Genomic DNA, 14,960 nt, shown 5'->3' on the forward strand with positions numbered 1-14,960 from the left:
AGATGGGAAGAATCGAAGTGCCACGCTGCCGCACCACCAGGAGGCAAGCTTCACTGCCAATCTCTCCATTGCCTCTACTAGTGTCTGCAAATCACCGTTCCCCGCCTCCTCCAATACTGGAGATGAGACTGTGTCATGTACAGGTGCCGACAAAAGTGGTATACTCCACGCAGTGGGAGCTGGAGCAATGGCAAACTGCATCGCAACGCCATCTACAGGCAGCATCTGGGATCGAGACAGCCAATGGGTGCCCTTTATTATCTTCAGGCATGTCGCTTAACTTGTGTCAATGCAGATAGCGTCACAATGCAGTCTGCCACTGCTCCGGCTCCCGCTGCGTGGAGTATACCACTTTTGTCGGCGCCTGTACCTGTCACAAGCCCCACCTTTATTTTTCCCCCATGTTTTTCTCACCACGATGTGCCACTTGTGGTATTGGATTTTCCGTGCTGTGGATCATTTACTGAAGTCAAAGTCCATAATCGGTAATGTTGCAGGCAGTGCATCGTACATCGATGTGTTCATGCATGTGGCCTTGATTCTCCATCAGGAAGCAGGGATCTCTCGAGAGGAAGCGTGCAGGGGTATTTCATTTGAAGTCGACTGTTCATGTGCTGCCAAATAGTTGCCCACTAATTCAAACTTTACAGGCATGATCGCCAGCATGTGATCAATGCACCATTATTGTCTGTTGGCAAGTGCTCAGACCTGGTGAAGCTCGAAAGATTGTTATTCTAATGCTTAACTTTGAAGTCTCGGAACTCTTGTTCTAGGGTAGACAGAGCAACGAGGTTGGTCTTGCAGCATCCCTTGAATCGCGTAGAAGTCATTGATACCCTGTTTAGAGAAATCTGAGGAACTGACATTTTGCAAATTTTAGTAGAAAATCGCTTTAGAAGCAGCTTGCATAAAGTTATCACCAAACGAGATAAACAAAAATGGACCTCACATTCAATATAAGCACACGACATTGCATACATGTGCAAGTTCTCAGCACCATTGCTCGAAGAAATAAAAGCTTTTTTTTTTAATTATTGGTCTAAGACCACCTAACATAATAAGCATTTAATAATTGAGATTGACAAATTCACTGATTACATTTAGGCACTTTTATGAAGAATAAGTAGTACTTTGTCTAGGTTGAATATAAAGCTCGTTTGTTCATTGCTTTATTGCTTATACGTCAACTGTTATCAAGACTTGTTTCTGGGCTAGTAGGTTCATTGTATTAAGTAAGGTTAAAAGAGTGCAAGAAAAAAAAAACTGACAAGACTGAGCACCACAAGCACTCACTAACAATTGATGCCTCTCCGGAAAACGTGAAATGAGCATTGAAGGTCTGTACATGCGCAACGTAAAGGCCACAGGGTTGAGACGCTTGTATCACACATGTGCAGACTTTCAATTCTCATTTCACCATTTACTAAGAAGAGTCAGTTGTTAGTGAGTGGTTGTGGTGTTCTGGGTTGTCTGTGTCTTTGTTTCTGCACTTTTAATTTTGCCTTATACTACTGCGAAGTGTTATATTCTTTCTGGATGTGTTATTTTTTTGTTGAAGAGACCTGTTGCTTTTCGATAGAGACATTTATGTCAAGAGTAACCTATTGTGTGTTAACTGCTCTATCTGCATTTGGTTGCTGCTGTCGGACACACAGCATATTGTGCAGGGGTCAGGACCCCAGTCAGATGCCATGAGCACCTTTAGCCTTGTACCATCTTGTGCACCCGCATTCAACAGAAACGCTATTGCTCATGCTCGTGCAGGCAGAAGTGACATGCAGGTTTAGTGCATCCACTGTTTTTATTTGTCATTTTCCAGCCAAGCTGATTGCCCCTTGGTTGTGTCTCTAGGATACACACACAATGTAAAGTTAATGTCTTTATCTGCAGCGTGCGTGAAATGTGAGCGGAGCAGAGCGTACTGTCGCGCCCAGCCACTTATTCCTGTGTTTAATTTCGTAAAGGGCCCCCATGTACACATTGCATTGTTCCGGAACAAAAAGGACTGTTGCCACCTATCGCCATGCTCCGCAACTGCAGCACATGCCTCCTCTCTTCACTTTCTCCACCGTTGCTCTCTCCACCTGCTCCACAATACAAGGCATCGACAGATGGACAACTTTGATGGAGTAGTCGGCAATAATGGTACTTTCAACTGGTTCCTGTCGTGCCCCGACTCAGTTTGCAGTGATGCGGGGGGGCCCTCTCATGATTATTGGAGCCAAGGAAAGCCTGCCCAAGCCAAACACTCAGCTGCTGCCTGAGCGATTGAAGAAGTCACGTGACTGGAGTTCTGTCATATTGTAGTCGTGCTCCCAGAGTGAAGGTGAGAATGCTTCTGAGCGCTCTGAACTGCAGCACAGCACTCTTAACTGAACCAGGCAAATGTTTACCAAAGGCTCGATTTCAACTGTACAAATGTAAATTACGCCACCGGAGTGCTCTAGAGGGCTTGAAATGTGACCACTCGAATGTACCATGAGAATGAGTTTGTGCAAAAGAAAAACATGCCCTGGTATTATGGATCTAACAATCTGACCACTAAGTGCATAAGAAAAATCATGTCCCAGCTAACTTACTTTGTGCCCACACATTGAAATGTGTGGATCAGCAGTTGCTTCCGGCCTTTTGTGTAGTGTGCTCATCGCTTTGAGTGCGAGGCACTCCTTGCATAGCATGCAAGCAGTGCTAATTTCAGTGACCAACAATAAGACTCCACATTTCAAAAACAAAAGGATTTATGTTCTCCATTTTTATTTAGACATTTTGTTTGTACATTTCAAACAAGGAAAAAAAGCGAGACACAGACGTTTCAAAGTTTTCTACATCTGGCTTGTGGAATATGCCCAACTATCGACATGCACCACCAAGCACTGCAAGATACATAGTTTAACTTCTTTTCTCTTTGAAAATTCGCTTTCCTTTAGAAGCCTGGGGTTGTTCTTGAGGTGGGTTGCTTGTTGTTGCAAAAGGTGAAATGGTTGTTCAGGGAAAAATGGCATGTGGCTTCAACTGCTCTGAAAATGCCACAAGAACACACATTTCTTCTGTGTGCGTGCTTGTTTAGTCGTACAGCCGAATTCGTGAATTTGTAAAATTCTTCCAGTAGGTTTGTCTCTTTTCAAGAGATAAAACGTCTGCAAACGGCGGTGTCCGTGACACAACTTTGGGGACATGGGGCAGTGACTTGGACTACCTACAGACCACACTGGAAAGCAAGAAACAGATTTCCAAAGCACCAACAGTAAGTTCACAATGCATGCATTCTCTCAAAACTAAACCAGCACCAGACCAGATGGTCTAGCACCACAAGAAAACAAGTTCTGGCACCTCAAGAACAAACTCTTGCCTCCACGTGGTGTAAGGGAAACTTGAAAGACATCCTTATGTATCGCCACACTCTAGCTCAACTGCACTACTTGTCAAACTACGCTGCTATACTGGCAGGCAGCTTCTTTATTTTTTATTGTCACTCTGAAAGCCCATGTTTCTATCACTTTGTTGTGTGGAGTGTCTCACCACGTATGCTGGTACCTTATTTTGCATGGCAACCGGTCATTCTTTCTAGTAATTTTTTTTTCTTTGTCACATTGTTTCAATGAGCAAGGATACTCATATTTACCTGGGAACTTCTATACTGCATGCTGAATCTGCAAAGTCATGCACAATGTTCCACAGCCTGTCATTCACAAGTGAGAATAAAACAAAGCTAGTTCTCTGCAATTGTGAAAGCTCAGGCAAGTTTCGGTAACCCTTCATTACAATGCTGTCCACAGTGCATACAGAAATAAGGGATAGGCACAGAGTGACAAAATGCTGCAGTGTTCTTTCACCCTCGGCCTGTCCCTTATTTACTCAAATATGTGCGCACTGGGAACACCACCAAAATAGTTCTCTGCAGTACACGATAGCATTGCTTCTCATCTTTACCTGCCAATTGGCTTTAGCAAAAGGCTTGGAACTTGTACCAGAGGTGGAAAATGCTGAAGAATTTTGTGACTTTATTTCACACAAGAAAATTCCCACAGCAAACCCTCATTTACTGGCTGCGATGTCTTGCCTGGGTACAAACATAAATTGAATTTAACCAGACCATATAATGAATAGTGACCCGATATGCTGATTACTGTGCTTATGCACTGATGACTTATAATTGTGCTCTTTCCGAATAGCCATATATTCTACAACCTACAAAGTTGACACCTTCCGAGGCATACATCTCTTTCACAACTGCTCGTAAAAATAGTTCCCTCTCTTTTTGAAGCACATCTTTTTTTCCACGACACTGATAATCATTTTTGAGCACATTTCCTTCCAGAAGAAATATGTGCATGAAATGGTCAAGACACGCATGAAGTGTGTCTTATTATCCAAGATCCAAGCGTATTATCTAAGATCAACTTACCAGAAGTTTACTGAATCTGTGGGTACTAAGCTAAGATCACCAGGCCATTCAGCCTAGCAGAGATATTGTTTTAAAGAGAGCATACTGTACTGCTACAAAGCAAGTATGTCTCGGAAGATGCAACATTTTTTACTACGGATTTCGCTGGTAGTTTTAGAGGAGCTATCTCAATCCTCAAGCGACTGCTTGGATCATTCTTTGCAGTACTTCACAAATCTTCAAGGGGAAAATGTTGTGCTTCCGTACTGAAACACAGTAAATGTTGTAGTGGGCAGCTGGCAGAAGTGACTCAACGCACTCTGAAACTTCTGGTTGAAACCACGCCTCAGTGGCGGGGCATGAGAGAGCAATTCATCGCGGAATGAGTTGGTCCAAAAGAAGAGAGCAAGGCACCAATCCAGTCTGAGCGAACCAGCAGGAAAGTAGTTGTCCAGCATGGAGCAGGGAAAGTTGCCCGAGATCAGGCCATGGAATTTGCCTTCAGCATGTGCTCTGACAACAGAGTGGACGTGCTTTCAGAAATGCCATCAAAATAAGGTTTGCAGCTTTGTGGTGGAACACTCCGTGTGGTGCTGCGTGCAGCCCCCAAGACGCCAAGGAGACGCACGAGAAAAAAACTTTGCTTGGTTCGCTCGGAGGGACGCGGAGCACAAAAGTGGGGCTTCTTGGCACTGTAAATGAAAGACTGGGTCATGTAATAATGGGAGCTGAAACTCCTACTATGCCGCCTGGTGACGGCCGGGGTTTACACGACGTCTATGGGTGGGTGCGCGTCTTGTCGGCTGCTATGACCGGAGAGTGCCCGTCTTCGGCACTGTCTAAAATGACTCGGCAGAACTGTCAATTCATGGGTTAAGAATTGTAGGTGCAAAGGTCAGCGAGAAAGGGTTCTAGAGATATTTTTTTATTTATTATCTTACTTTCATTGGAAAAAGAGTGGGAAAGGCGTCTGGTGTAAATACTGCTGTAATTGTTGCACATCTGTCCCCGCAGGATAAACTCTGTAGGAGGGCTGGCTTTGCTTTTCCCCTGTCTAAGCCAACTTTTTTCGCCTCAATATGGTGAGGCTGTTATTTTATAGGCAGCATCACTCTTCTGTAATGCGCAGCTATGAGCGGCTCTGTTGGAATGTCACACTGTCGCGTGCTTAATGTACACAATGAAAGCCCCCGCTATCACTCGTCACCAGTGGTTACATGGTTGGCATGCAAAAATGTACTCTTGTTGACTACGCTGTCAACATTGCACAAATTGTCACTCTAAAGTGGCAAATTAGGTGCTCTTCTTCTTTTCCTTTTGCGCACAGCTGTGCCTTCGCGGCACTCAAGGATGCAACATGACATAATGCACTGGACGCCGAGGTGAACCTTTCCGACGTGACAATTTCACTCCGAAGCTTTTCTGCACCTTAGGGCAGCAGGGAACATACACTTATGTGCTTTTCACTGTTCATGCTACTGTCATATCTGGGAATGGCGAGTTAAACACAATGTTCTACACGAAAATAGTAGTAATAAACGCACATGTACTCATTGAGCTAGTTTTTCTCTTTTAACATGCCCAAATAGCTGCTACATGAACAAATCGCCTCGAATACGCAATAAATTTTGCATTTACCTGATCAAAGTGCAATGAGTCAAAGTCTAAATAGCAACGTTGTGATACTATATTCGCACAAACGGCAAACATTCGACAAATGCAAACACAAAGCACCTCTCAAAGACACACTTACAACAGGGTCACCAGTAAAACAACAACATTTCCCATATAGGAACTCTTCAAATTCACGCCACCACCATAGACACATGACAAGGTGAAAGAAGTGCTAGACATATGAGCTATCTAGCATTGTGAAGAAAAAAAAAATTCAGAGGCTATACCGTCCCACGCCTGTTTTGCACCAAGCACACACGGTCATGGTCAATTTGCACATGGTCACACATTACGCATTGACATCAGGCCAGGAATGTGCCCAGGGCACGAAGCAGACACAACTCATGCGTACATTCGCTCTCTCAAAGCTCACGTGGCCGCACAACACACAACACTGGGAGGCGTCATATATTTGTGTATGCATATATTGCTTTCTGTGAGGGGCTTTGTGACCAGACAACCTGTAAAGCACGCGCTTCTCGCAGAGCTTGCGTGCTTTACGACACACTCTGATAGTCTCTACAATGACAGTTGCAACTTGGAGTTGCAAATTGATTGGGTACCCGAGTAGTTAGCATAGACACTGACGTCTTCAAAACGATTGTGGAGGTTTTGATTCGATACAGCCATGAGTGCTGCATTTGAGGAGGATTGTTCGACGGTTACAGAAGATTGTTTTTTTCACTCGCGATTGTTGATAGCACACAGGATCAGTGGGGGCGTGTGTTAAGAGAACTTGTTTCACAGCATGTTTTGTTTTGTCGCTCATTCCCTTCAGGCACCAATTGATGCCTTCAATTAAAATTTTACTTTTCATCACATTTCTTGCAGCTTCAGAATCACAAAAAGCGTACAGCTACAGAACAGATTGAGAATTTTCATTTCTTAGGTGAGTTTTGTCAAGTTTACAGAATGCGGACTCTATGTGAGGACTATCTACAGGAATGTCAGATATGGGAACATCAACTATCTCACGTGTAGCACACTTGTAAAGCACCTGTCCCTTGACTTGAACAATATACTTCATGTAAAACATTGCAAAAAAAGAATGATAGAAGTGAAACAGCTTTGCAATGCCGCACTGGCATTAAGAGCGAGCACCTAGCTGTCTACTTTCCAACTTGTTTTACTAAAATACTTTGTGTATATCTTGCGAACTTACAGTACAAGTCCAATCAGAGGTGTTTCAAGATGCATGCGACGTGTTTTACATGACTTTCTCCTGCTTTTAGTTTTGATGCACTATCTTGGCATGCCCAGTTGTGTGCACAGTGATTGAAGGGTTTACGCAACAACAGAAGGGAACGAGGCTGACATTGTTACCTTGATTGCTTAGATTGCTTAGATGCTAAGCCTTTAACAATTTGTGGTGATTATCGCTGGCCAGGTGATTTAGGACAAATAACTGATTGTGCAGTTTCACTGTTGTCTGTATGATTGGTTACCGAGTTCCTCTTGTCAAATGTAGTTCCTTACTTGGTGTAAATTAGGTCCGTATATGACGCCAAACGCTCTATGGCTATGGCTGATGTATATGCAATTGAGTAATTTGGGAACGATTGCCAACACTGTTGATATTGATTGTACACTGCCTGAAAACAATGCTTTTTCTTGCACGTTTTGAGGTCAAATTGTACCAGCACCATGATGGTGTTATAATGAGCACCAGACACAGGCACCCTCGATATTCCCTGTTTTTTGGGATTGAGAGAGCAATAACTGGAGTCATCTGCACGAGGCACTTTACCTGGGTGGACTTACCCGTGGATAAAAATACTTTGCACAAATGACAGTATAAATGCTACACAGTAAGTTGTCAAGTGACAAAGTTCATTATGCAGCAGCTCACTGTCGTGTTTGCAAAGCTTTTCGAATTTACTGACAAATAAAATGCTTCGTGCATGTGAATTTCCCGCCATGTGAATTTAAAACTGAAACGGCTTCATTTGAGAATGCCACCAATTGTATCACTTCCAAGTTTCATCTGTAGGTTTGTTACACATATATATATATATGTCATTATTAGAATCTAGGTACAGGACAACCTAACCGAATTGCAATTGAGATGTCTTTCTTTAAAGCCTTGAGAATACATATATGTTAAATTCCAGTGGACACGCAACACTGTTTTTAAATTGAAGATAGCTTGGATGTTTCCCTGTCTTTCACTAGGAGGTCAACAATTAAGGAGCATCTCTGTTTCCATGGTTGAAATACACATGTACAACAACAGCACAACACCTAGCTCAATACACACGCACATGCACACACATTAGCAGTCCATTATGAAGTCCCCAAGAAGAAAGCTAGACCACGATTAACATGAATCGGCAACAGTGAATGAACCCTTACACTTAATCTATTCTCACTGGGCAAAAAAAAATATTTGGCTGAAGTCAACAAGCATATATGAATAGCACTATGTATATATAACACTCACGTATAGTGTTCACAACTTCTTCATATAAGTCTACATACGGGGTTGAACTGTGCAAACACACAGTAAATGTGCCCTCTGGAAGCATGTGTGGTGAGTGGGAATAGCTTCCAGAGAGAAGTGAAAGACTTTGTTGCGGCCCAGAACACGGCAACCTCAGTTTGGCAAAGATATTGCATGAACCTTGCACAACAATATTTCAGGTGGAGCAACACCTTGAACCAATAAGTGCTGTTTAAAACGTTGGAAAAAGCTTTTAGAAAATACCATTTTCATTTATCACTTGCACGTACTATCCTAGCGTGATTGACACGAGTACTAAATTCAGAAAAATTTGTGTGACTGTAAAAGCAAGAACGATACACCATGCATGGATACGCGAAGCTGCAGGTACCCCTATTAACATAGGGCCCAAACCTCCCTGCAGCACTGGCTTTCTCGTTGCCATAAGTGCCCCCATGGCCTTCTCATGTTTGCTCCGTATCGGCTAGTCATAGAGCTGCCAAACCTTCCAAACAGCCATTGTGGATAATTTGATCAAAAGTGAAGGGAAGCAAATCTTGCGGAGCTATTCCCCACTCTTTAGGTTCACCAGAGTGTGTGGCAGTCCTTTGGTATCTTGCGTATGCACAGGATGCCAAAGGTTACGAGACAGACTAGCGGCCCCAACTCTGCAAGCCAGAGACGGCCCCTGCCTCCTTTGTCCCTCAACCCCTCCACACCCTCTCGGTGGGCACACGTATGGTGCCATATGTAAACCATTGGCACACGCCAATAGCTTGCATCGCTCGAATACAGTCCAACAAAGTCCTTAACCCCTGGCAATTCTTGCTGAAAACCCTTTGTACACATAAGCCTCATCCTTGGCACTTAAAGGGGTAATCAGATGCTTGCTGCATGTACTCACTTTCTTGTGCTGAACATGGCATTTAGACACATATGCTGTAGGACGGAGCCGCAGTTCACCATATAACATGTACCATGTACCATATAACACGGATCATGTGCAATTCGTGTGAATAAGTCTCTCCCCAAACTGAGGTCCCCTCTTCTGCTCTCTGAATTGAGTATTAAAGCACAGCATTGAATTGATGTTCCGACAGGGCCATTTTGCTGACACTAGTTCTTATGGTCGTACTGAGCAACTTCGCGCATTTTGGTCATCGGACGTAAGACTGCATACGTGGGAGTGCGTTTTCTTGTTTCGGGACTTGGCAAACTTTGCTCGTGCAACTTTGCCGTGCAGTCCTTGTATATAATGTGCTCAATCCTCCCCACTAAATAATTCGGAATGCTAGACGGTCAATATCTGCACAATTTCGCAGAACAACAGATGCACATAAAAGAGCTAGCTAGTGTACAAACAGTCTATAAATAGCGCTGGTGCTACACCGGCTATCTCCACCATGCTCACTGCCACCTCGCCCTACTGTCACAATGTGAAGCTACGGCAAAAAGCAGGAGTGTAAAAAATATGTGAACCGTGCCTTTTTCAGTGTCTGCGCATTGTCCTTTACCTCTCTCTCGATTTTAGTGTTTTCTGCTTAGCAGCACTTTACTGCAAGCCATCTTGTACGCACCTTACCCAACACTATGATTAAAATCTACATCTCTGTCGAAGACGCGCGAGTTATCGCCCCAAACCAGCACTGCGAGAAAGCTGTGGTCACCTCGTACTAGTTACAACCATATACAAAGCCGTGTGGTGACAGTCTTTCACGTGAAATGTTTCCACGGAGTTCCAAATTAAGCTACACCCATTACAGTTGTGCCGCCAGAGCCTGGGGGGCACCGCTATGAATTCCGCAAGGCTAAATATATCTGCAACTTATAGACACAACCTTCCATCCTGTTTGAACCGGCTTCTGCAGCAGGCGACAAGAGCACCAATTTCATATGAAAGCCTTGGACTAACCTGAATCGCTGGAAATCAAGCGCATGACTTTGATGAGGCTCGCAATAGAATTCACAGTTCTAAAAAGATGGTGCTGTGTTCACGGAAGCTGGATAGCAGCTTTAGAGACTATAGGCAGCATGGCTAAATGTTGTACTGTGCATTCTAATGTGACAGGGAGCGCTTTATGGACTACTTTACTGACATTTACTCTCGAAGCAAGTGTTCAGCCATTACTTGTCGAAACCTGCTGTGCCATTAATTTTCCTACCTACTGAAGAACATGTCCTTGGTAGTCTTTCTGGTTAACAGCAGTCATATGGAAATTTAGCTCTGTGCATTTCTAGTAACACTGAACTTAAGGCAAGTTTTCATGTTCCCACTTAAATGTTTAGCATGCAGTGGAGACAGTGACCAAGTCCAGAGCTTAACGCAGGGTATCTGCTAGCACTTACACGGCAGCCCTCGCATGTAATCTCATCTGTGATGACTTGGTTCAGACTATCTTGTACAGCTGAATCTCAAAGATACAATTGTGATTGATCCGATTTTATGGGCGATTCATACTTCAAAAAAAGTTTCGAGCAGAATGCATTAAATACAGTGCGGCATGTTTCAGGATGACTGAAATGTTTTTTTGGGCTGTGGTAGATGATGCAAATATTTATGTCACCATAGGTCTCTCCCTGTTGTGGAAGTACGGCTGTAGTGTACAGTTGCGAAGTCAGCGTACGAAATGTTGCCCTTTCACGATCCCGGCGAATATCCGCGCACTTGAAGAGCGTTCACTGCGACATTGAGTGCTGGCAACGAAGGTGAAAGAATGAGTAGTACTACAACGCTATACACATGCCAGAAATGGTTCCTCAACAGCATCAATGAAAGACTGGTCCACAACACCATCAAACTCCTTCAACCAAAAGTAGTCACTGCAATTAAACGAGACTGTCTTATTCTCACTTTCGTGCTATGGCTATCATTTGTTATGATTCGTATGAGTTTTGGATGACAGAAATATTTTAGGAGGTCCTGAGAAATTTATATAATCGAGATTATACCGTATTATGGCTACCACCTGTTTGGTTTTCAACCGACACAGTATTTGTTTTTTCAGATGTCGCTAGTTACCAGTTCAACGTTGTGACTGGCACCTAGCTCCCTGGACAAAAAGCTGAGATATCACATCACAGGAATGACCACTGGTGTAAAAGTTAAGGTGGACTATAATCTGATTGATTTATGCCTTGGAGGTTTAACACACTCTGTTGATAGTGCAAAAATGGTTTTTTACATACTGATGTCCACATTTTTCAGTACATGTGGCTAGCCTACATGGCATATAGCTTCCAACATAATGTTACTTCTTTATTATTTGTGCTTAAATAAAGCAAATTGAATCGTACAAAAGCGTTGCATTTCCTGGATGTATAAAATTTATAACTACTTTTGCTTCTTGTGCTATTTAAATGAGTCCTGAAGCACTTTCACAACTAATCCTAAAATGGCATCACTATTAGAGGACGCTGTGTCACAAACCTCATGCTGTAAATTTTTTTCAAACCCATGAAGTATAGGTGGAGTTATCGCACCAATAAGTGGTTTTCTCTCTCTTTTGTCCCCGCTAGCGTGCTGGAAGCTACACAGGGGAGAAGCCAGGGGCGATGCGAAGCCCAGCCCGAAAGTTGAGTGCCCTGATAGTGAAATACTGTGAAAGGGCTTGTCACAGCACCCCATAGTGGCTGCAGTACACTATGCTACCCAGCGCACAGCTACGTGCAACTGTCATGCATAGGCTGGCAGCGCAAAGACAAAATTATTTTTGTCGTTTTGAGATTGCAGGCGTATATATTTTTCACTTATTTAACTCACAGTTAGCAATTCTGTATTATCAAGAGTGTTCTCATGATCGTGACATCAGCCAACAGCTATCAGTGGGTCCAGCTGTTTGCGATAACGCTGCATGACGACACTGCGGAAGTGAGAGCAAGCGATTTCTTGCAGTTTTGTACATGAGATTTTCAATTTCCTGCTGCGTGCAGTGCAACAACATTCTGATCACATGTTCACAGGAGCCACTTGTACAGATCGGCAATGTTTTCGTACTGTGTTTAAAAAGCACTTCAGGGCCCCTTTAAATGTGCGTTCAACAACAGCGCATTTAAGTATTGCATCTCTCTGCTGTCCCCACTTCCAAAAGCCGTTGTTTACCCTTAACAAAGGTGTCAACCCTATCTTGTAGCTCAACATTGATGACGCAAAAGAAGTCCAGAGGGCTCCTTTCCCCCTATTCCAGCATTGTCAATTATTTCCCTGCATTCGCCCAGCATTGCAGTATGCATGTGTGCGTGTGCACCGGGAATTGTTCCCTGTGATGAACATCGGCCGACTAGAATATCCCCACACTAGGGAGACTTTGCAAAGGGGCCGTGACTTGTAGCTCACTCGACGCACATCGGTGGGTTCACGTATCCCAGCAGGTTGAACTCAACCGCGCTGCAGACTACGAGGAAGATGACGTACACCACCATGAGGAACACGCCCAGCTTCTTGGTGAGCAGCCAGTGGCTCCGGTGGATGGCGTAGACCTGCAACAGTTGCTGCGGTCACATCGAGTTGTCTGCCCAGGAGCACACTGTCATTCCTTTTACAAGGCGTGGGAGCTTCCCCTGGCATTACAACTAGCAGATGCGTGAAAGCAAAATTATTTGAATGCGACAGAATTGGCCATGTGGAATGGCACTCCAAATATTAGCAAGTCTAGAAACTGCTCTCATCAATGAATTGAAAATTCCAAGTTTTGCGGAGTTGAGTGACAAAAGACAGGCAAAAATAACAGAAAAAATTTCCTGTGGATTTTTTAGGCAGCATACTGAAGCCTCTTCACATGAATTGTCAGCAAGTCAAGCCCATTGAAGACAGGGTACGGTTCTTCGGAATTATTAAATTACGATTAAAATGGTGCAGCATGTGACAGCAACGAATTACGTCAAGACCATTTTTGTGCCACCCGAGCGAGGAGATATGCTAGCGGCCTAACCTCAGCATAATGCGATGCTTGGGCATTTGCTAAAATACCGGGAACGACCATGTTTATCTGCGGCTTCAAGACGACAAGTTACGTACACTCTGTTTCATACATATCAGGCAATGCTGTAGGTACCACCGAAGTATAGCGTGATCATAGGTGTCTCACTCCTTGCTTTCTGCTATGCAGTTTCTCATGTGTGGTACTGCAGCTTGTGGACGCAAGGTCATGACAAATTGCATATCATTTATGCACCTTCGTGCTTCCAGCATGTGACACACTGTGTTTTGGTTACGAGCACAAGCAGTGCACGGCGACCACTGGTCAAAGGAATGCGTCGCTTCTGCTACTGGATGGCAAAAAGGTTTAGATTTGCATTGCCTTCCATGAAATAATTCCATTACGTTTTGTGGCCTAAAAGCATGAGACATACTGGGACTTTATTGTTACACTGCATTACATGACGCACACCTATCTCTTCATTACTTTTTGGCCAAAAATGCATCCAGCAAGAGAATTCTCTCTCGCCTTTGTAGCATTGCCTGCTGTGCATTAAGCAGTGTATAGTGAGAGTTGCTGACACTCCAATTTCTGACATTAGTTTTGGTCGTTTTTTTTTTATCCACATTGGATATTTCTTGCAAAGAATCATGATTCCTACATAAATCAGTGGATCAGAAAGAGCTAAGGTTTTGTTTGTTAGCGATATGCGAGAAACATTAAATGCAAGAGACAATGACTTAAAAAATAAGAAAAATGGAAAAAAAGGAATTGCTTTTGGAGGTGTCTGCATTCCGGTAAGCCTTGTCTTGAGCTACAACACTTAAGCTCTTAGGTTATGTGATTACTGTGATTTCTCAATTCTGCATGGCACTGGACCCACTACTAGGCTTGTAGCTATTGGTTCAGACAGCTTTAAGTTTATATGTTGAAAATAACAAAGACAATGTGGTTGACTTCTCTTACTTTGACATGCTTTTGTTTCAGGGGTGTCCTAATCTATTCATTGATGAGGTTTATCATTCCAAAGACAAACTGGGGTTTGTAGAAAAGCTATGTACACAAACATTTTTGCATTGTGAAATGATGTTATTGCACCCACCTCACACTCGGCAGCAGAATGCCATGGACGAGCCATAGAAATAAACTCTAACGTCACCAACGAAATTGCATATCCAACACAAAAATACCTTCATTATATGTTATATTTGTTGTAAGCACATATTCGTTACACGCCAACAGCCAGAAACATTTTAGATTTAGTTCGTTGTAGCCAATAATTCGTTATGTGCAATAATTCGTTATATCTAATACTTCGTTATATCCATGTTTATTATATCAAGGTTCCACTTATATTGACAGTGGTTAGTATACAGTCATAAGGGAACTGAACTCACTGTAATGATGATGGTAAGGAATAGCAAGACGACTGACCACACCAGGCCCCCGCTGTTGATGTAAGCCTGCACAAGAAGTTTTGCAGAATTAATTCAGCAATTTCATAAAAAGCCCATAAAGGTATGTGCCACACGTGGCAGAGAACTTA

At 43.3% G+C, this 14,960-nt stretch overlaps 1 protein-coding gene across 1 annotated transcript in view; it reads right to left on the reverse strand.

Moving 5' to 3' along the window:
• Positions 1-2,720: 2,720 nt before the first annotated feature.
• LOC142587677 (sodium/potassium/calcium exchanger 4-like) overlaps positions 2,721-14,960 on the reverse strand; it is a 78,856-nt gene continuing 66,616 nt past the window's right edge. The window contains exons 16-17 of the mRNA XM_075698844.1: positions 14,812-14,877; positions 2,721-12,974 (exon numbers count right to left, since the gene is read on the reverse strand). Coding sequence (XP_075554959.1) covers positions 12,828-12,974; positions 14,812-14,877 — 213 coding nt within the window. The 3' untranslated portion in view covers positions 2,721-12,827. The remainder of the gene's footprint in view (positions 12,975-14,811; positions 14,878-14,960) is intronic.

This window comes from Dermacentor variabilis, chromosome 7, assembly GCF_050947875.1.
Source record: "Dermacentor variabilis isolate Ectoservices chromosome 7, ASM5094787v1, whole genome shotgun sequence".
Lineage (NCBI taxonomy): Eukaryota > Metazoa > Arthropoda > Arachnida > Ixodida > Ixodidae > Dermacentor > Dermacentor variabilis.